The 21,712-nt window shown below is 60.3% G+C and overlaps 1 protein-coding gene across 5 annotated transcripts in view; it reads left to right on the forward strand.

Annotated features, from left to right (window-relative positions):
- The window catches only part of PPFIBP1 (PPFIA binding protein 1), a 70,324-nt gene extending 48,612 nt beyond the window's left edge, over nt 1-21,712 (forward strand). For 3 of the 5 annotated variants that reach the window (XM_056134573.1, XM_056134574.1, XM_056134575.1), the window contains 19 exons: nt 1,148-1,232; nt 1,614-1,733; nt 2,076-2,233; nt 3,829-3,929; nt 4,182-4,238; nt 5,299-5,395; nt 7,931-8,102; nt 8,652-8,684; nt 12,074-12,224; nt 12,687-12,815; nt 14,036-14,186; nt 14,674-14,785; nt 14,932-15,020; nt 16,944-17,066; nt 17,175-17,300; nt 17,749-17,937; nt 19,034-19,213; nt 19,680-19,745; nt 19,883-21,712. In XM_056134573.1, the coding sequence (XP_055990548.1) occupies nt 1,148-1,232; nt 1,614-1,733; nt 2,076-2,233; nt 3,829-3,929; nt 4,182-4,238; nt 5,299-5,395; nt 7,931-8,102; nt 8,652-8,684; nt 12,074-12,224; nt 12,687-12,815; nt 14,036-14,186; nt 14,674-14,785; nt 14,932-15,020; nt 16,944-17,066; nt 17,175-17,300; nt 17,749-17,937; nt 19,034-19,213; nt 19,680-19,745; nt 19,883-19,969 (2,226 nt within the window). In that variant the 3' untranslated portion in view covers nt 19,970-21,712. The remainder of the gene's footprint in view (nt 1-1,147; nt 1,233-1,613; nt 1,734-2,075; nt 2,234-3,828; nt 3,930-4,181; nt 4,239-5,298; nt 5,396-7,930; nt 8,103-8,651; nt 8,685-12,073; nt 12,225-12,686; nt 12,816-14,035; nt 14,187-14,673; nt 14,786-14,931; nt 15,021-16,943; nt 17,067-17,174; nt 17,301-17,748; nt 17,938-19,033; nt 19,214-19,679; nt 19,746-19,882) is intronic. The other 2 variants (XM_056134577.1, XM_056134576.1) reach the window with 2 other exon arrangements.

Below are 21,712 nucleotides of genomic sequence, written 5' to 3' on the forward strand. Positions count from 1 at the left end.
ACGCCCGGTTGTGTGCATGCATGTGTGTGTGGTGTGCGCAGGTGTGTGTGTGATACACGCGTGCACATGTGCACATATGTGTGGTATGTTTGTTTTATATGTGCACATACGTGTATATATGTGGTGTGTGCAAGCATATGCATCTGTATGTGTACACGTGTGTGTATATGCGTGTGTGCATTCTCATGTATACGTATATACACGTGTGCATATGTGTGTGTACACGTGTGCATGTGTATGCATGTGTGTGCGTATGTATGTGCGTTTGCATATATACGTGTATGCAGGTGTACACGTGTTTGTGCACGTGTATGTACGCATTTGCATGTACATGCGTGTTGTATGCATGTATGCACGCGTGTGTTTGTGTGTACACATGCGTGTGTGTATGCACATCTGTGTGTATTTGTACCCATGTCAGCATGCATGTCCCTATGGGTGTACTCGCGCGTGTGTGTACATCATGCGTATGTGTCTCCGTGTGTGTACACATGTGCCTGCATGTGTGTATGCGTGTGTATATACATGTAGTGTGTGTGCCTGTCTCCCTGTGGTCCGCAGAGCGCAGGCACAGCGGTGGTGTCGTCCCTGGCCTGGCCCCGAGAGTGTCTGCAGCTCGGCTGAGCTGCCCCTTCTCCTCCTGCTGGGGCCGCTGCGTTGTCCATAGGCTGCGCTTCCTTCCCTGGTGGCCGGTGACCCCTCGGTGGAGGCGCCTGTGCCCCTAATGAATAGGGGCGGCTTGGGGGACGCGGAGGGGTCTCCCCACAGAGACAGCGAGTGAAATCTGCCCGCGTTTCTCTCTCTCCCTCCCTCACACTCCCCTTCTCTCTCCCTCCCTCCCTCCCTCCCTCCCTCCCTCCCTCCCTCCCTCCCTCCCTCCCCCCACCTCGGGTTCCGTCCCTGGCACCCCGTAAGGTCCCCCGCCCCCTGCCAGGATGACCCCTGAGCCCAGCAGGTGTGGTCCCCAAACCCAGCCCTAGATCCCTTCAGACCCCGCGGCTGAGGCTCTCCCTGGCGAGGGTTCCTCCCTCGTGCCTGCGCTGTCCCGCTGCCAGCACGGAGCACCGAGTGGCGTGGGCGAGGCGTCTCGGCGGGCGGCTGTGCCCGCGTCACATGGCGCTAAAGCCGCCACGTGCTTCTCCAACAGGACCGGAAGATCGAAGACCTGCGGCAGTGCCTGGACAGGTACAAGCGAATGCAGGAACCCACGCCCCCCGCTGCCGGCACGAAAGGTAAGAGGCCCGGGGTGGGCGCTTGATGGCCCCCTGGACGGTCACGCCGTCCTCTCCCTCCCTTCCCCCAAGGCCGTGGCAGGGGCCGGCAAGGGGCGTGTGCACGGAGGAGCAGTAGGGACCGGGCAGCAGGCGGTGGGGCTTCTCCCTCCCTCTCTCCCCCTCTCTCTCCCTCCCTTTCTTCCTCTCTCTCCTCTCCTCTTCTCTGTCTCCCTGTCTCTGTCTGTCTGTCTGTCTGTCTCTCTCCCTCGGGGCTGTGTGACTCTCGGGCGACCAGCCTGGGTCTGCTGCATGCAAGGCGAGCGCCGTATCTGCTATACCGTCTGTCCAGCCCCCAAACACTGATTTTTATACAACCTCAGCATTGTGATTTTCAAGCAGATGATGCGTTCCTCTCACTCGACAGTCCTCTATGGGCAGCCCTGCGTCTGGGAGCCGGAGGAAGGGAGTGGGAAGGACATAAGCCCCCCCACGCGTCCCAACGCCTGCACGCCTCACCGGGTGTGTCCCTGTGTCTGTCAGAAACGTGCCGCTGAGAGTGGGAGCCCTGGGGAGAGGCAGCCCTGGGGAGGATGGGGGGCCTGGGGCTCTCCCCGGCAGCCCCTGGCTGGCCCCCTCAGTGTCAGGCGCTTCTCTGGCGCTTTTTGCTCATCTTCACTTCTGGGTACCCCCTAGCGCTGCTGGCGACCCCCTCGGGATGGAACGCGGCCCTCCGCATCCCTGCCTCCATCTCCCGGCCCAGGACCCTGTGCCCTTGGGACCAGAAACCGTCCATGTGGGGTGAACGGGGACGTGCGCAGGGAATGCCGGGTGCCGCCTCCAGCCTCTGCCTGTCCCCCGCAGGCCCCGACGGCGACTCCGACGAGCTGCTCACGGGCAGCAGCTCCTTCTCCACCCTGCTGGACGCGCCCGGCCTCAGTGACCTGGACAGGGGCCCGCCGCCCACCTCGGTCCCCAGCTCCCCCAGCCGCGACCCTCTCCTCTGCAGCGCGCCGGATGAGGTGCGGTCCCGCGTCTGGCCCCAGGGGGCGTGTCCCCTCCTTAGCTGTCCTTCTTCAGTCCCGATGACCCCAGGAGCCACCACCAGCCGGTGGTCTGGATGCAAGTTTGACCTGTCGAAGGAGAGGAGACAGTCGGGGGCCAGGAGAGGGCGGGTGGCCTGGCCCAGTTCTCTTGCCCGCGCATTGCGCGATCCCCCTGAGCACTGCTGGGAGTGACCCCTGCCCCCGGCACAGAGCCAGGAGTAGCCCCCAAATAAAAAGAGTCAGAAGGAGAAAAGTAGAAGTGACACAGAGGGGAAGGCGAGGTGGTATCACGGGGGCTTGTCCCGGGAGAGGGATCCCGGAGGACAGGCCCCGGGGAAAAGGCCGAGGGGCGCAGCAGCAGGCGAGCGCGGGAAACTGAGGCTGGGGGAAACTGAGGCTGGAACGGTGTTTCCCTTGGGATCACTTAGGCTTGAAGGAAGGCGCCCGTCCTGGGGCTGCAGGGTGAGGAGTAGCTCAGAGTGAAAAACCCCTCTGATTGCTGGGTGTTTGTCCCCGAGAAAGAGGTGGTGTTGGGCAGCCCGTGAGCATGAGAGAGATAGCTGGCACTCATAGGGGCCGCACGGAGAATCTCGTCTCCTTCCAGACAAAGGCCCGCGCCCGGCACGGCCGTCACACAACAGGCCCCGTTTGATTTTTATTTTATTATTATTATTATACCACTGGAGCTGGAGCGATAGCCCAGCAGGTAGGGCATTTGCCTTGCATGCAGCTGGCCCGGCCAAGCCGGGTTCGATTCCTCTGCCCCTCTCGGAGAGCCCGGCAAGCTACCAAGAGTATCTCGCCCACACGGCAAAGCCTGGCAAGCTCCCCGTGACGTATTCGATATGCCAGACACAGTAACAACAAAGTCTCCAATGGAGACGTTACTGGACCCGCTCGAGCAAATCGATGAACAACGGGAGGACAGTGAGTGCTACAGTGATATTATTACTACTATTATTATTTATTTTTGGGTCACACCCAGTGATGCACAGGGGTTCCTCCTGGCTCTGCACTCAGGAGTTACTCCTGGCAGTGCTAGGGGGACCCTATGGGATGCTGGGAATCGAACCCGGGTCGGCCGTGTGCAAGGCAAACGCCCTCCCCGCTGTGCTGTCACTCCAGCTCTCAGCCCCCGTTTTAGTTTGGAGCAAGAAGAGTTGTTTGGTAGGAATCGAGGGTGTGCAGACACCGAACAAGAGCCAGGAGGGGGTCGGGCCGAAAGGAAATGAAGGGACAGGACCTGCCGTGCGCCCAGCCCGTGCCTCCTGCCGCGGGCCCTGCAGTTGAGAGTGCTTGAGACAGACGGACATCAGGAACCGGCACCGCTGGCTCAGGACCCATCACCCGGGATCGGAGAGAACCACGCGGGCCTCAGATAATCTAAGCAGACGGCCGCAAGACAGTCTGGCTCAAGCTGTAGGCCCCTCCGTGATCTAGAACCTTCTGAGTGCCCAGGCTCAGAGGCGGGCAGGGCCATGGCAGTCGCGTCGGCCTGTGGCTCTGTTGCTCTGTGACTCGTGTTCCGTTTCTTGCCTGTGCTGATCCCGGCCTCTCTCCTTCCGCGGCAGTTCCCAGGCGGCGGAGCCCTGCAGCTCCCACTGCCGGCACCCAGGGGTGTGGAGACGTTGGAAAAGATTAAGCTGCCTCCGCTGGAGACCTCGTTTGAAGAGTACGTTGTGCGGGCGTCCGGCCCCCTGACGGGGCATCCCCAGAAGCAGCTTCACCCCGGGCGCCCTTTTCCCTCTCAGAGAAGCATCAGCCCAGGCGCATTGCTGGGACCCGGGAGCCGGTGGGGGCAGGGCAGGGTGGGGGCAGTGTGGGGGGTCAGGCCCTTGGACCGAGCTAGAATGGGGAGGTGGACTGGGGCGGGGAAGGTCGCTTCCCTCGTCTGATTCTGTGTCTTGGCGATTCTGCCTTTCAGTGATGTCATCACCCTCCCCGCTGCTGCGGTGGACCCCCGCCCTTGTGACAGCCCTCCGTAAGTTGGGTGGGGGGGTGGTGGTGCTGGGTCCTGTCCCTCAGGGCAGCCTCGTCCATGCACGTGCCGGAGGGGGCATCCCGGGGCAGCAGGCAGTGAGTGGTGCCTGTGCGGGCGCTTCCCCACCCCCCATCTCGGGCCCCCCGTCAGGCGGTGTTCAGTGAGGGGCCCTTCCCGCACCCCCGTGTCCTGGGCCGCGGTCACACCCACAGGAGTGGCCCTCAGCGGCTAGTCTGGGTGAGCGTGCAGACGGCTCCGTCGAGGCACAGGGGGTTTTCCGCTGGCCGGGAAATCACAAGACCAGTTCCTGTGTGAACTGGAGAATGAAACTTGCAGCCTGTGTGTTGCATTTTCCAGGGCTGGGGGACTCACCCCACAGTGCTCAGGCGTCGCTTCTCGAGGGTCTCAGGGGACCTAGTATCCTGCCTCCCCTTGCTGGACGGTCGCTCTGGCCCTTTGTCCTTTACCCATGGGTTAGGACTTCGGGGCCAAGCTGAGCAGTGCCCAGGGGTCCCTCCTAGTGGGGCTCCCGGACTATGGGGTGCTGGGGATGGAGCCCGGGGCCCCACCTGTACAGTTCAGGCTCAGCCCTTTGGACCCTCTGCAGCCCCTCAGTCCTTACTCTAGTGAGGAGGCGTCCCCGTCAATGACACAGCCGGTTGTGATAGCCCCGGCACGTGTGTGTGTGTGTGTGTGTGTGTGTGTACGTGTGCGCACGCGCGTGTGACGGGCCCACCGCGTGTCCGTGGGCCGCGCTGGTTTATTTCTGAGCGCTGACCTCACAGGGAGAGCCCTAAGTGCTTTTCCAGCTCTCCCCGCCCGGCCAGGACAGCGAGAGCCGTTGGCAGGAGAATTTGCCAACCCTGCTTTTAGAAGGACTAAATGTTGTAATTTACTTAAGCGTTTAAGTGACTGCCTGAACCCACATTTTCCTTTGCTTCCAGGATTCAACCCACACACGATTTGAGGGATTTTTTTCCCCCTTCCAAATAGTCTGCCTAGAAACAGTGGCCCTGGAGCCGCTCATTCCTCACCCTAATGGCTATGATTGTCTTTTCAGAGCGTCCAGTCTGCAGAAGGCCGGCAGCCTGGGCAGCCTGAGGAGAGAGTCGGACGGGGCGGCCCTGAGCAGCCTGCGGAGGGAGCCGTCGGACGGGGTGGGTCTGAGCAGGATGAGGGGGGAGCCCTGGGACCGGGGTGGGGGCGGGGGGGTTCTGTGTGGGTTTTTTCCCCGGTTCTGTCTGTTGCCCTGAAAAGGAGACGTTTTGGGGTCCCTGTGTCTTTTCCCGTTTTGCAAACGCTTGTGGTTTCTCCAGCGGGAAATTATTAGATGCCCACAGTTGACAATGGATATTTGGCGCTTGTAGGGAGGCCGGAAAGAAGAGAGGAGCCTTGAGGTAGATGTGGCAGCTGAGAAGCGAGGATTCTGAGGCTTCGGAGCCGTCAGCGCGTCCGCCCCAGGGGACGGAGTCGCAGGGGAGGAGTTTTAGGAGCTGCCCCAGGGTCTTGAGGCCAGGGTGTGGCTCGGCACGGAGACTTGCCATGCGTGTGTGAGGGCCTGGGTTCGATCCCTAGCACACATGCGTACACACACACACACACACACACACACACACACATAAACACTCTCACACACACACGGACATACACAGACACACACACATACACACATACACACTCACAGACTCACACAGACACACTCACACACATACACTCACTCACAGACTCACAGACACACACACATATACACACTCACACAGACACCTACACAGACACACACATACACTCAGACTCACACAGACACACTCACACACATATACATACTCACGGACTCACACAGACACACTCACACACATATACATACTCACGGACTCACACAGACACACTCACACACACACACTCAGACACTCACAGACTCACATAGACACACTCATACACATACACACTCAGACATTCACACACACATATATACACTCATTCACAGAGTCACACACACTCACACACATATACATACTCACAGATTCACACAGATATACTCACACACACACTCAGACACTCACACAGACACACTCACACACACATACACATGCTCAGACACGCATATAAACATACACACAGACGCACACTGACACGTACACACGCATACACACACTCAGACACTCACAGACTCACATAGAGACACTCACACACACACACTCAAACACTCACAGACTCACAGACACACATAGACACACTCACTCACAGACACACACACATAGACATACTCACAGATTCATACAGACATACACACGTACACACACTCAGACACACAGACGCACTCACACACACATACACGTACTCAGACACTCACATAAACATACACACACACAGACGCACACACGCACACACACACGCACGGCCCTGAGCAGGAAACCCAGCTTTCGGGAAGCCTGTGGGGGTCGCTAGTGCATGCAGGTGGCAGCGTGGTCACGCCACAGTGCAGGCCTGCTGGACGTGGCTGAGCCCCAGGCTCACAGATGCCCCGGACCCTGCTCAGAGACCCCTGCACGGGGGCCGCAGAACCGGGGTGGGCAGGGAGATGCGCGTGGCAGGTTGGCGTCGCCCTGTGCCACCACTAGGACGCTTGGGAAGAAGGGGGCGCTGGGTGCGAGGTGCCACGTGCCGCCGAGTGAAGCACTTGGTGTCCCATGGCCTTCACCTCTGGGGCTCGCAGAGCGCCGGCTGCGAAGCTCCCCGCCTGGTGGTGCCAGTGCCGCCCCGAACCTCGGGCCTCCCGCTGGCCCTTGGGAGCAGACGCAGCCTCCCGCCCCTCTGGTCTCCGTCCCTCGCCCTGGAGCGGTCAGGCTCCTCCTCCCGGGCGCAGCGCGGGGGCGGCGTCTGCCTCTCCGACGGGCGGCCCCCTCCGTGGACACAGCCCCACCAGCCTTCCAAACCGCTCAGCCAAAGTGGGCACGGGGCGACCTCGTCGCCGCCCAGCCCGCCTCGCCCGCTTCTCGCCGCCCTGCTTGGCGGAGATGTCAGGGCAGAGCGAGGGTCTTGGGCAGAGCCCAGACCAGACAGCAGCCCCCAGGGGCCCGGGCGCTGGCATGGGAGAGTCGGGAGTGTAGATCGGGGCCCTCGAAGTTTCTGGAGAAGCTTCGGCGTTGGGGAGCCGCTTCTGAAGGGGCTGTGATGTCACCCATGGGAGCCCCCACTCACCGTGCCCCGAGCTCTGAGTGAGTCGGAAAGGGGGTCACAGGGCATTGGGGCTGGTAGATTCGAGTCCCACGAACAGCCTCTTCCAAACAGCTGCCGACTGGGTCTGAGTTCTGCTGTGATTCGTCTGTGACGAGCACCCACGAGTACTCTGCAGAGGACGTTCGTTTCAAGTCGTGGCGTAACGTCACCTCACCCCGCAGTGTGGGAGCACGAGGGCCGGCCAGGGGGGTGTGGGGCGGCCGCGTCTAAGCTCAGCCCCGCACGGGAGAGTGAACAGGCTGCCCGTCTGCACTCTCACCCCAGGCCAAGATGCAGGGCTTAGGCGGATGGAGATGGGATTCGAGTCCACGTGGTCTCGTGGGCGAGCCCGTGGTGCACCCATGGGTGGCCTTTCACGAGCGCCTCTCTGCAGCAGCTGTTCTGCCCCGCGTTGGCTCAGGGATGCTGTGAAATGCGGCCATGTGGCCCTGACCAGGAGCTCTTCTTCCCCGCAGGCCAAGGCCACCGAGGAGGGCAGCCCGCCTAGGAAGCTCCCTCCCAGGGCACCGGGCCACGCGGCCACCTTGGACGACAGCCCCTTCGGCACGCGCAAGGCCAGATCGTCCTTCGGCCGTGGCTTCTTTAAGATCCGGAGTAACAAGAGGACGGCCAGTGCCCCTAATCTGGGTACGTCGGGGCCACCTGGCCCCCTCCCTGGGCCCGTTCTTAGTCTCATGGAAAAGCGGGGGGCTCTGGCCTCACGTGTGCCAGCTGGGTTCAATCTGAGACCGTGCACCATCCCCAAAGCCCCGCCGGGTGGGGCCCCTCCCCCCAAATTAGAAAGGGGAAAGTGGGCAAAACACCACCCATGGATTCTGCTCCACACCCGGCCCTGCTCAGAGGGAGCCGTGGTCGCCTGACTTCCCGATGGCCACCTCCCGGCTCGGGAGACGCTCCGCTCTGGGGCCCAGCACCAGGGGTCAGGGGAGCACGGTGGGCCTGCCTCCCCGACTGTCCACCCCCATCGGGGCCTCTCCCTCGTCTGCCCCCACTCTGTCCCCCACTGTCCACCTCCATCTGGGCCTGCCCCTCCCCCCGTGTGTCCCCCACTGTCTGTCCCCACTGTCCTGCCCGCCGTCCCCGTGTTTCCCGTGAGTGGACGTCGGCTGTGTTTCATCGTGTCCCTGTGTTCTCTCCATGGGCTGTGCGGTTGTGTGCTCTGGGGGCTGTCTGAAGACCGTGAGCGCAGCGCCAGCGCGCCCACCTTAGGTACCGTACCTGCATGCCAGTGTGGGCAGTGCCGTCCCCACCGCTCGCCCTGCCCTTGGCCTCTGGCCTCCCTGACAGTGCTCACGGCCCCCGAGGACGGAGTGCTCTCTCCGGAGTGCTCCCTCCCGCTGCTCCCTGTCGAGCCTCTGCTTCCCGCCTGCTGCCCTAACGATGCTGCTGACGAGGGCCCAGCAGTGCCCGTGCCACGCCGGCCCCGCGTCCTCGCTGGGGCCCCGCCGTTGGTAGCCAGCGGCGGGCGCCGGGACGCCTCGGCGGCTGCAAACCGGCTGTTAGGGCCGACTGGGAGAGCATTTTCTGGTTCAGACCAGCTGTTGGGACATTTCGCTGTTCAGACCGACCGTTAGGGCCGACTGTTAGAGCATTTTGTTGTTCAGATTGCCTGTTAGGGCGTTTTGTTGTTCAGACTGACTGTTAAGGCATTTCGTTGTTCAGACCTACTATTAGGATGTATCACTGTTCAGGCCGACTGTTAGGACCAACTGTTAGGGCCGACTCTTAGAACATTTTGTTGTTCAGACCGACTGTTAGGATGTTTCACTGTTCAGGCCTACTGTCAGGACCAACTGTTAGGGCCGACTGTTAGAACATTTCGTTGTTCAGACCGCCTGTTAGGACGTTTTGTTGTTCAGACTGACTGTTAGGACATTTCATTGTCAGACTGACTGTTAGGATGTATCACTGTTGTGATCGACTGTTAGGGCTGACTTTTAGGGCCGACTGTTGGGACATTTTGTTGTTCAGACCAACTGTTAGGAAGTTTTGTTGTTCACACCAACTGTTAAGGCGTTTTATTGTTCAGACTGACTGTTAGGGCCAACTGTTAGGGCCGACTGTTAGAACATTTTGTTGTTCAGACCGACTGTTAGGATATTTTGTTGTTTTGTTGTTTTGTTGTTCACACTGACTGTTAGGACGTTTCATTGTTTAGACTGACTGTAGGACATTTCATGTCAGACTGACTGTTAGGATATATTGCGGTTCAGATTGACTACTAGGGCTGGCTGCTAGGGCCGACTGTTAGAACATTTTGATGTTCAGATCACCTGTTAGGGCGTTTTGTTGTTCAGACTGACTGTTAAGGCATTTCGTTGTTCAGACCGACTGTTAGGATGTTTCACTGTTCAGGCCGACTGTCAGGACCAACTGTTAGGGCCGACTCTTAGAACATTTTGTTGTTCAGATCGCCTGTTAGGACGTTTTGTTGTTCAGACTGACTGTTAGGATGTATCACTGTTGTGATTGACTGTTAGGGCTGACTTCTAGGGCCGACTGTTGGGACATTTTGTTGTTCAGACCAACTGTTAGGAAGTTTTGTTGTTCACACCAACTGTTAAGGCGTTTTATTGTTCAGACCGACTGTTAGGGCCAACTGTTAGGGCCGACTGTTAGAACTTTTTGTTGTTCAGGCCGACTGTTAGGATATTTTGTTGTTTTGTTGTTTTGTTGTTCAGACCGACTATTAGAACGTTTTGTCATTCAGACTGTTCGGATGTTTTGTTGTTTTGTTGTTCACACTGACTGTTGGGACGTTTCATTGTTTAGACTGACTGTAGGACATTTCATGTCGGACTGACTGTTAGGATATATTGCTGTTCAGATTGACTACTAGGGCTGGCTGTTAGGGCCGACTGTTAGAACATTTTGATGTTCAGATCGCCTGTTAGGCGTTTCATTGTTCAGACCGGCTGTTAGGACCAACGGTTAGGGCCAACTGTTAGAACATTGTGTAGTTGAGACCGACTGTTAGGGCGTTTCATTGTTCAGGCCGACTGTTAGGACATTTTGTCATTCAGACTGTCAGGACGTTTTATAATTTTGTTGTTCAGATCGACTGTTAGGATGTTTTGTTGTTTAGACAGTGGAGGAGACACAGGAGATGCCCAAGGGAGAACAGGCAATGTCAGGGGGAACCCTGTTCCCTCCTCAAAGGGTCGTCACTTTACGAACAAACCCCTCCCAGACCGCCAGGCCGTGCGGGCGCGGGGCTGGCCGGGAGATGCACGTCTGCATGCGGCCCCTATGTTCCCGCCCAGCACAGCTGTCAGACCTTCTCAGGGGAAGAAGACACAGGCCACGCTTCGCAGGGGACCGTGGGATTCGAGGGGAGGGTCCCGTGGGCTTCTTGGTTCTCCCCCGTCCACTGCGCGGAGCCCCACGCCCCTGGCACGAGCACCAGTGAGGTGGCTGCTCCCTGTGGCCCCCGGGTCCCCCTCGCCGGCGGGGCCAGACAGCGCCCCCCAGCGTCTGCATCCTCCTTGGACGCCACGTCGGTGCCGGGAGGCGAACGCTGCTTGGCATAACGAACCGCCACCGCTCTGCTTCGTAGCGAAAGCGACTTCTGCCGCTTTGTCCTCCTGCCGAGACACTTCCTGTTGCCGCTTACGCGCCCTCGGGAAAGTGACCTCAGCGTGGCCCCGGGGGAGCACCAGCCCTAGCGTTGCCCGTGCCACACTGTCCGTCCGTTCGGGAGAGAGGGTTGCCACTTGGGGGTTGGCACTGGCCAGGCAGGTAGTCTCCTGTGAGGCAGCCCCAGCGGGCGGGCAGGGGGCTCGTGGGGAGAAGCTCCACGCAGACCTGCTCTTTCTCCACTCCGGCCGCACGAGAGTCAGTTTCTGGACTAAAGGCCCGCTGTGGTGCAGCCCTGCTAGGATAGTGCCACAGGGGGGAGACGGAAAGGAAATGACGGGAGAACATTCAGTCACAGGGCCAGAATCATACTCTGAGGGGCAGGTGCTTGTCCTGCACACAGAGGCCCCGGGTTCAATCCCCGGCATCTCCTAGGGCCCCCTGAGCCCCACCAGGAGTGAGCCCTGAGCACAGAGCTAGGAGGAACCCCTGGGTACCACTGGGTGTGACCCAAGACAAGAAAAGGAAGATGAACTGGGGTCAGACTCAGTGAAAACGTGGGCCTCGCGAGAGTTGGCTTCTTGAGCCAAGCACGCTGGGGTCCGGGGCCAGGCTGCTAGGCCGTGGAGGGGCGTCGGCTCAAAGAGGATCTAGGGATGGCTGAAGTGAGCATGGGAACCTGAGGGGGCCAGCCAGAAAGGGGCGTTTATCCGAGGGAAGCTGATCCGAGGGAGGAGGCAGGAGGCATCCACGGCAGAGTCAGACGCTCTTTGCGTAGGAACCAGGTGCTGGGAGCTGGGGGGGCCCTCCAACGCCCCCGCTCTGCCGCTCTGACAGATAGTGGGGACCCGTGGGCTCCGCTTCCGTTATTTTTTTAGGCTGGTATTTGTAAATCAGTGATTTATAGAATAGACAGCAGAGGGACTCGGAGTGTCGCTGAGACCAGCAGGGGTTGGCATCTGCTTCTGGTCGCGTCTGTGGCCTGCCTGTGATCTCACGGCGCTTGTGTCCTGTGTGGGCAGCCGACACGGAACAGGAGACGACTGAGCGCCTGGACCTGGCCGGGAGGTCTTCTCGGCCCAGAGGGCCCCAGGTGGGCAGCCCCTTCCAGATGACGCCCACGTCTCCGGACGCCAGGAAGAAATCCCGAGGCCTCATGAAGCTCTTCGGCAGGTGAGCCTTGGGGCGTCCGGGTGGCCCCCGTCCAGGGGGCAGGGTGCTGGGGGGGGGAAGGTGCCTCTGAAGGAAGGGAGGTGGGTTTCGGGGGTCACTGGCAAAGTCTAAGTTTGAATGTCTGGGCTGGGGACACAGCTCAGGGGCTGAGTGCGGGCTTGGCTGGCGGCCTGGGTTCGATCCCCGCCAAGCCCAGAGCCAGAAGCAGCCCCTGCGCATGGCCAGGTATGGCCCCCAGACAGACAGACAGACAGACAGACAGAAAGCAAAACACTGTGAACGTCCCTCCTGGCACTCAGGCGTCTGTCCACGCCGACAGGTGGAGATGAGCTGGGCCCGAGGCCACTCGGCCCTGACCCGGCTGTGAATGTCCCTCCCTGGCACTCAGATGTCTGTCCACACCGACGGGTGATTAGCTGGCCCGAGACTGCTCGGGCCTGACCATTGCTGTGTCTCCTGCAGGCTCAGGCGGAGCCAGTCCACCACCTTCAACCCAGAGGACATGTCCGAGCCGGAATTCAAGAGAGGGGGCACGAGGGCCACCGCGGGGCCCCGGCTGGGCTGGTCTCGGGATCTGGGGCAGTCCAACAGGTGAGGCGGCCCCCCTGTCTGAGCCCCCCGGGTCCCCCAAGTCAGCGCTCTCGGGGCCGGCTGAGAGCAGCCCCAGAAGAGTGCAAGGTCCCGACTGTCTCCCACAGTCAGCCCCAGTGGCCGGCAGCCTGACCCCGGGAGGGGGTGCCGGTGTGGTTATGGGGGAGGCGGGCAGGAGGTCGGCCCAAAGGGCTGGGCAGGGGTCCGGGTTCCATCCCCAGCACCGCCTTGGGACAGCGGGTAAGGCGCTCGCCTGCATGCAGCTAACGTGGTTCCGTCCCCAGCACCCTATGTGGTCCCCCGAGCCCACCAGGAGTGATTCCTGAGCATAGAGCCAGGGCTGAGCCCTGAGCACCCCTGGGTGGGGCCCAAAAACAAAACAAAAAAAATAGCTTCTTGCGGTGCCGAGAGAGAGTACAGGGTTGAGGACCGCCAACCCGTGCCCAGTGCCAGCACCACACAGGGCCCCTGAGCACCGCCAGGTCAGGCCCCAAACTAGCCCCCTCATCGCTGAAAAATCAGAGTAGCTCCTTGCATTGGGCTGTGTGGAGCCGGCCTCGGTGCCCGCTTGCTCCTGGCTGGGTGATCGGAGCCCCACTTCCCCGTCTTGAGTGTGGCTGAGAGGCTCGTGTTCCGGTGTCCAGCAAGCAGTGACCGTGCCCCCGGCGTGAGCACTAATGGACGCGGTAGAGGCACTTTGAGACACTCCTGGGCCGCCTCCAGCCTCCACCCTGGCGGCTGCACCTTCTCGTCCACAGAAGAGACCCTCGGGTCCTTGACCCCCACACAGTAAAGCTCCTCCATCTCCATTTTCTCCCAGACTGGAACACTGCATGTCAAAGTAAAAGAAAGGGGAAGCTCAGAGAAATAGAAAAGGAGTTAACAGGCTCGCCTCACACACCGCTCACCCCCTCTTGATTCTGGGACCACCTAGGGTCCCCCCGAGCACTGCCAGGAGTGCGCCCTGAGCACAGGCCCAGGAGTAACCCCAAAGCACTGCCAGGTGTAGCTTGAAGAGATTTGCTTTGATCTCACCCACTGCGGGGGGTGGGGGGGCGCTCTGGAGAGAAGCTAGAATTCGACCAGACTTAGCCCCCACTGGACAGGGCCTCCCGGCCACCCAGGCAGGTCTCCTGCTTGGGGTCTGCCCCCTTCCCTGCCCCTCGCCGGGGCGCCACAGTGACTGGCCAGAACGCCACGGCACATCTCTCCCTCCCCAGCGACCTGGACATGCCGTTCGCCAAGTGGACCAAGGAGCAGGTGTGCAGCTGGCTGGGCGCGCAGGGTCTGGGCTGCTACCTGAGCGCCGGCAGGCACTGGATCGTCTCGGGCCAGACGCTGCTGCAGGCGTCCCCGCAGGACCTGGAGAAGGTGAGGGGGGGGGGGGGGCGGCGTTTCCTGGGTGGGGGCTGGGGCGGCCCCGGGAAGGCGGCTAGGGAGAACCCGTGTTGGTGGGCGAGTGTCGGACCGGCCATGCGTCAAAGGACGGGTCGGTTGTGGTGACCCCCAGCAGCGCCCGTGAGCCACGTGGCGTCGTACTGAGCAGCCGTGGGGCCCGAGGAGACGCCCTCAGCATCACGGGGCGGTTTTCCCCGACCCACTGCAGTGCTGCATGCGCTCTGTGAGGGAGAGAGTCCTTCCCCGCGTCTGTATGTCCAGTAGCTGGACGTTTGTTTCATTCCGAGCCAGCACAGAGCCCCCGAGCCACCCCAGCGTGCCTGGCTCCCTGCGTGTGCCCGCTGGGGCCTTGGCGAGTCGGGGCACCCGCCAAGCCCGCAGAGAGCCCTGGGTGCCTGCGAGGGAGTGGGCCCCGAGCCGACTGGTCAGAGCCAGGACGCCGCCGTCGCCCTCGTTGCAGGAGCTGGGGATCAAACATTCGCTTCACCGGAAGAAACTGCAGCTGGCGCTGCAGGCCCTGGGCTCGGAGGAGGAGACCAACCACGGGAAGCTGGACTTCAACTGGGTGACGAGTAGGAGCTCGGGGTGGGGTGGGGGTGTGAATGACCGAGTGAGCGATGTGGGGATGCAGGCGTGACCGATGAGTGAGCGGGGCGGGGTGGGGGAGGGCGCATGGCCCCTCGGTTGCTCCCGCTCATCCCGGGTTCGTCCCCGTCAGGGTGGCTGGATGACATCGGTCTCCCCCAGTATAAGACGCAGTTCGACGAGGGCCGGGTGGACGGGCGGATGCTGCATTACATGACGGTGGTAAGTGGCCGCGGGCTGCAGAGACAGCAGACCGCCCCTCTCTGAGTGAGGAGACCCCCACGTTCCCGCCCGGCTCCCCGGCGCTGGAAGGTGGGCCGGGGGCGGGGGGGGGGGGTCTCAGGGACGGAACTTTCCTGCTCTTTCCCGCTCCGCTGTTTGGAGGAATTCGGGGGCTGCAGCCACCTGTGGAAAACCCCACCGACCACACTCCCCACCCCACAGCTGCCACGTGAAACCGGGTTTAAAGGATCCGCTTCCAGAAGCGGCTTGCAGGGAGTGTACACGTTGGCCGGGTGGGTCCTTGCTCTGGGAGCGTCATCAGACCCGGAGGCTTTGCCACTTAGACAGGGGATTCCTGGTGTCCGGCCAGCACCGACAGGGCGTGTCCTGCCCCTGCCCAGAGCCCCAGCGCTCCCGGCTTGTCCAGCCTGCCCTGGCCAGGGCACGGCAGGCATGGGAAGGGCACAAGGTCCTTGTCCTTTCCCTGCCCCCGGCCGAGGGGCTCCGTCCTGCACTGTCGCAGGCTCTGTCAGTGTCTGCGTGGGACACTGCCCTCAGTGGCCTCTGCCGAATCCGGCCCTGCGTCTCCCTGCCGTCAGCCAGCAGTGGGGCGGGCAACCCATGGGTCTGTCTCCAGCGTGACACAGTCTGGCCTGCCCTGCTTGCGGGGACGTGTCACACACTTCCTGTGCCCGCTCCTGTCAGGAAGCGTGTCAGCACTGTGATCACCCCCCTCCTCCATGCCACCCCCAGCTCTCAGCTGAGAGATGTGTCACTCGACCTGGCGGCGGGGGGCGGGGGTGGCAGGAAGAGACAGCCCAGCCACCTCCAGAGCTCTGGCCCTTGACTGCTCCCAGAGCCGCCGGGAGCTCAGTTAATATTTGCCCGCTCGGGACGGGAGCCAACACCGGCTTGGAGCAGATGGAAAGCGCGCAGGGCCGTAAAAGACCTTCACCCGGACAGCCTGGCCCCAAGGCCCCAAGGCCCAGAACGACTGTTTTCACGCGGGAGCCAAGGCTGGATCCAGATGCAGCCTGACGCGGCGTCCCACGGTGGTGTGGCTCTCTCAGCCGTGATGCCAACACTGACCAGCAGGGCCAGCTGTGTGCGGGGGGGGACAGGGAACGCCACCCTCGGGGACGCGTCTCCCGTGAGCCGCGGCCAGTGAGGGCTCAGCGGCCGGCGCCCTTGCCTTGCCCGAGCGATCCCAGACTCCATCCCCGACCCTGCATACACCAAAACAAGTGAGAACGGTTTTAGTCAGATTTTTCTCACTCCTTTTTATTTTGTATTTTTATTTTGCCAACCCCTAGATATGTGCCAATGGGTAAGGTGCACCTAAAGTGGGTTTATTTTCTGGGTGTGCCTGGGAGTGAGCTGGGGCTTATCATGACCCTGCCCGGTCACCTCATAAAGTCGTTTGTTTTGGTGTGTCTCACACAATGGCAGTGGTGCCCCCGGGCGCAGGGTGAAAGCCCGACTGCAGAGTGGCGGTGCCCTCTGCTCTGCCGGCGTAGGCTGTGCCTCTCTCCTTGCCCTCAGCCCTGGCCGATGCCATCCTCCACACTGGCACGAGGGCAGAGACTGCCGGCCTCGGGTGTGCTCCTAGCTCTCCCCGTGTCGTGAGCCTCGGCTCAGAAGCCCTGCCTGGCGTCGTCCTGTGTGACTTGGCCTGGGCGCGGGTCAGGGCCGCTGGCCCTCTTGTCATGGCCTGCCCCGCTTCTCAGCCCTGGGGTTCCCTGTCCCCTGCCGGGTCCCAGGAGAGGGAGAAGCAGGTGGAACTCCGCTGCCCAAGCAGTGGTCCTGAAGAGGCCCGTCTGGGGGTCAGGAACGCAGGGTCTTGTGGCTCCGCTTCCCGCGGGCTCCTGGGGCACGACCCCCCCCCCCCCCGCAGACCCCCTCTGAGCGCCCCGTCCCCCGCAGGACGACCTGCTGTCCCTGAAGGTGGTCAGCGTGCTGCACCATCTCAGCATCAAACGGGCCATCCAGGTGCTGCGCATCAACGGCTTTGAGCCCAACTGCCTGCGGAGGCGACCCTCCGACGAGGTGACTGCAGTGGGCGGGACGTGGCCGGCTGGGCTGGGGTCGGGGGGCTCCTGCCCTGGGCTGCCCCGCGTCCACGCTGACGCTCCGACTGGCTCTTGGCGCCCCCAGAACAGCATCACGCCCCAGGAGGTGCAGCAGTGGACCAACCACCGCGTGATGGAGTGGCTCCGCTCCGTGGACCTGGCCGAGTACGCGCCCAACCTCCGGGGCAGCGGCGTGCACGGAGGGCTCATGGTAACTCCTCTGCCTTCTGTCTGGGGGGAGGGGGCCCCACCCCACCCCATTCCTAGGTGTGCTCGGCCCCTAGGACCTGCCACGCCTGCTGCTTATTCTCTGCCAGCCCTCGGCTTCGGGTCACCATCCCGCATGGGATCGCGTAACGGCTATTTTTCCTGGCCTTTATAATCAACTCCAGAACTAATAGCAGTGTGACGTGTGGGCAGGGAGGAAGGAGAAAAGCACCAACCCCTTGCCAAGTGCAGTTTATCTGCCCGCTACCCCGCGAGGCCAGGGCAGCACTGGCCAGGTTGCGCCTGGACAGCAGGCCAGGCTGTGCCCACTTTGTTGGTTCGGCTCACGGGTGTCCCCAGATGGCCCGCGGGGTGCCCGGAGAGCCCTCAAGAGGAAAGCTCAACAGAGCCGCCAGCGCCCGCGTACTGAAGGTGCCCTTGGCCCCGTGCAGGTCCTGGAGCCCCGGTTTAACGTAGAGACGATGGCGCAGTTACTGAACATCCCGCCGAGTAAGACCCTGCTGCGGAGACACCTGGCCACGCACTTCAACCTTCTGATCGGCGCCGAGGCCCAGCACCAGAAGCGCGATGCCATGGAGTCGCCCGAGTATGTGCTGCTAACCGCCACCGCCAAAGTGAAGGTGGGTCGTCCCCCCCCCCGGGATGGACCCCACCCGGCCGCGCCCCATCTCCCGGGGGCTGCCAAGTTCTGCAGATGGGCTGCTGGTATCTGTGAAGACTTAGCTCTGGGCCGAGTCACTGGTTTAACCGGAGATGACGGATATAAGGAGCGGACGTGGGCTGCTGTCACCACCTGTGGCCAGTGCCCAGAGGCCCTGCCTCGTGCCCGAGTGTGGGTCACAGTTGTCCTGGTTGTTCTGGGGGTGTGCTGAAGCTTGGACACACTAGGCTTGTCAGAGATGGCTGGGGGATAGCCTTGGTTCCAGCCCCCAGCACTGCAAAACAAACCAAAGAAACTGTTGAAGGAGACCGTGGAGGTCTAGTCCTTTTTTTTTTTTAATTTTTTTAATGAAACACTGTGAGATACATTTACAGATACTTACTTTTCGTGATTACATTTCAGTCATACAATGATCAAATACCCATCCCTCCACCAGTGCCCATTCTCCATCACCAATGTCCCCAATATGTCCTCCCCACCCCCCACCTCTGTGGCAGGCACATTCCGTTTTACTGCCTCTCTCCTTCTGGGTGTTATGGTTTGCAATACAGGTATTAAGTGGCCATCATGTTCAGTCTCCTAAAGAGCCTTTAATATAATCTCAGGGCTAGGATGAAGGAGACGTTACTGGGGCCTGCTCGAGGCAATCGACGAATAACAGGATGATCTGTGATCTGTGATGTTCAGTCTAAAATCTACTTTCAGAATGCATCTCCCATCCCAGACGAGAAGGGCTCGTTCTTAGTTTAGCCGGAAACGCCTTTTCTCCATCCCTGTTACACACCGAAGCTGCCCCCTCTGCCAGCTGAGTGTGGAGAGAGACTGTACTGGCTTTTCAGGCAGATGTGGTCTCCCCCACACCCAACTGACATGTCCCTTGCAGCGCGATACCGGCCCTGGGGTCTCCTCGGTGCTGAGAAGCCTTTGGCTTCATCCCCCAGACCATATCATCTGTTTCTGGGTGTGCTGGAGTGAACGAGCCGAGGTCACTAACAGCCTTGGTCCTGGGAAGGTCCTCAGCGCCCCGCGTGGTTTTGTCTGCCCTTCTCCTACAGCCAAAGAAACTTACCTTCAGCAACTTCGGGAATCTAAGAAAGAAGAAGCAGGAAGACGGGGAAGAGTATGTGTGTCCGATGGAACTGGGCCAGGCGTCGGGAAGCTCAGCCAAGAAGGGCTTCAAAGCCGGGTTGGACATGCGCCTGTATGATGAGGATGACCTGGACAGGTTCGAGCAGGTGAGCTGGACGCCGTTTCTTCCCAGTCCGATTGGGAACTCAGTGACCACCTGTTGGTCTCAGCACTGCTCTTCCCTGCCTCAAATCAGGATCAGGAGGACAGGCGGGGCACTCCCTGGTGGCGGGCTGTGTCCACCCTGAGCTCTCGGAGTCTATGGAGGTTTCAGGGTGACTCCCAGACCCTGAGGGTTCTCTCCGCGTTTGGGAAAGAAGGAGGTGGCCGAGAGGAGCACGTCCCAGATAGAAACAAGCCTAGAGCGGATGGCTTGTAATAGCACAGAGCACTGTAGGAGGGAAGCCTGCCAGCGCAGGGGCCAGTTCCACCTTGGGCTCAGCAGCCCCGGCCACATCGGTGTGTGGCAGTGGGCACACCAGGATGCCCCGCTGGGTTGCGAGGGTTTCACACCCGGTGGCCGGAGGGATGCACAGAGCCGGTGTTTCTCACAATGTGGCGTGTACTTGGCAGATGGAAGACTCCGAAGGGACCGTGAGGCAGATCGGGGCGTTCTCCGAAGGCATCAACAATTTGACGGTGAGCGTGCGACGTGAACCCTCTCGGTCCTTGCTTGGGGGCGTATCGGGGTGCGTGGGGGTCCGGTGCGGCGCTGGGGGGTGGGGAGTGTGCGTGGGCCTCACGGGCGCCCGTGTCGCCGCCCCTGGCTTCTGCAGCACATGCTCAAGGAAGACGACATGTTTAAGGACTTCGCGGCCCAGTCGCCCAGCGCCAGCATGACGGACGAGGACTCCAACGTGTGACCCTCGTCGCGCCCGGCCCGGCCCGAGGAGCGCGGAGAGCGCTTGGGCGCCCCCCGCTTTCTCGCTGCAGCCGCCCCCGAAGTGTCACGGGGGGAACCTGTCCCGACACCAGCTCGCGAGAGGAGTCGCGGGTGGTGAGAGCGCGGCCACCCCAATGCCCCCACGGACTGCAGAAACCCGCGACCTTCCAGCTGCAAAGTGTGGCGGGGCCGGGCGCCACACTTCCGCTCACGTGCACCGCGCGGGGAGTTCTGGGAGCAGCTGCGGCTCGCGCATGCGCACACGGGGCTACCTCCCCGCCCCTGGCCCCGCAGTTTGCAAAGATCCGGCCGTGTGCTGGGCTCGGGGCTGGCTGCACCCCCGCCCGCGGCCTCTTACTGTCTTATTTTTATATATTTTTCTAAATATGTGTATATATTTAGTACATAGAAAAAAATGCAACTTTTATTTTGTGGCCTAAGGAAGAAGGTTTTTAAAAACAGCAAAATCAAGTTAGACCCCATTTAGGAAACAGGGAGGTGGGACACCCCCAGCCCTCCCCGCGCGCGGCACCCCTGGGGGCCGCCTGGTTCTGATCATGAACTTCAGCCTTAAACGTGGATGCTTTTACCTCAGAGGGAAGAACTCCAGGGACATTTTAAAGACTATGCACTTGGACGCATTTCGCGGCCCTCCCCCCCCCAAATTTGTAGAAACGATTTTTGCAGAAACCAAAACACAGCAGATACCTTTACAGTATTAAGTATTTTTTTTTTTTAATTTCCCTCCCTGCGAAGCTGCGGCGTTACATCAGAAAACATCTGCCCCATGAATTCATGGTCTTACCGCACATCTCTCAGGCTACCCAGAAGGGGATTTTCAACAACACAGCAATAGTTTGTTTCCGTCAGAGTTCAAGAACTCGGAGGCTGCAAAGTCAGTTTACAGCCACCATTTGCTCCCCGTGAGGTATTCGATACGCCAAACACAGTAACAACAAAATCTCCAATGGAGACGTTACTGGGCCCGCTCGAGCAAATCGATGATCAACGGGAGGGCCTTTATTTTACTTATTTCAGTAATGGTGCAGTGAAGCTTTGCGTGGGCTTGGGTTTTGTTTCTTTTTTTTCCCCCTTTTTTTTGGGTAGCAAAGACCCCAAATATTCTTTATAAAGGAAATAGCAATAACAAAAAAAATGTTGATTATTTTAGGGGTATTAGGAGAAAAGTTCGGTTCCTTATTCAGCTTTGTGTCATCACGCGTGACAGCCAACTGTGCCGGGCGGTGGTGTCAGAGCGGGCAGTCTTTCATGTCTGTGCCAGCCCGCAGGGTCACCGGCACCGGTTTGATGCCCAGCGGTGACAACATTTTTCCAAGCAGCAGCCAAGCTGTCAAGCTGTTCTTTGCAGAACCCTCACAGCAAATCACTATTTATTCTTGACGAAATGATCTGAAGCTCGCCACTGCCTCTCGTTCCCTACATTCCTCATCTGGTAACTATCCTGGACGGCTCGTGCTTTTGTGTTTTGTTTTAATGTGATGATTCTTCACCGTTCAAAAAAAAAATGTTATCTGAACCTGGTTTTAAAAAAACAAATGCCAGGACACTGTTATAGATGCCAAAATACTCTGTTGAGGACAATGTCGTGTGAGTGACAATATGTAATGGAACTTTCCTGACGGTATATTTTATTTACGGGATACTATACACTGCTGGTATTACCACATGAAAGGAAATAAAGCCCATTGATAATTACCTCCTG

This window comes from Sorex fumeus, unplaced genomic scaffold (genome assembly GCF_029834395.1).
Source record: "Sorex fumeus unplaced genomic scaffold, SorFum_2.1 ptg000100l, whole genome shotgun sequence".
Lineage (NCBI taxonomy): Eukaryota > Metazoa > Chordata > Mammalia > Eulipotyphla > Soricidae > Sorex > Sorex fumeus.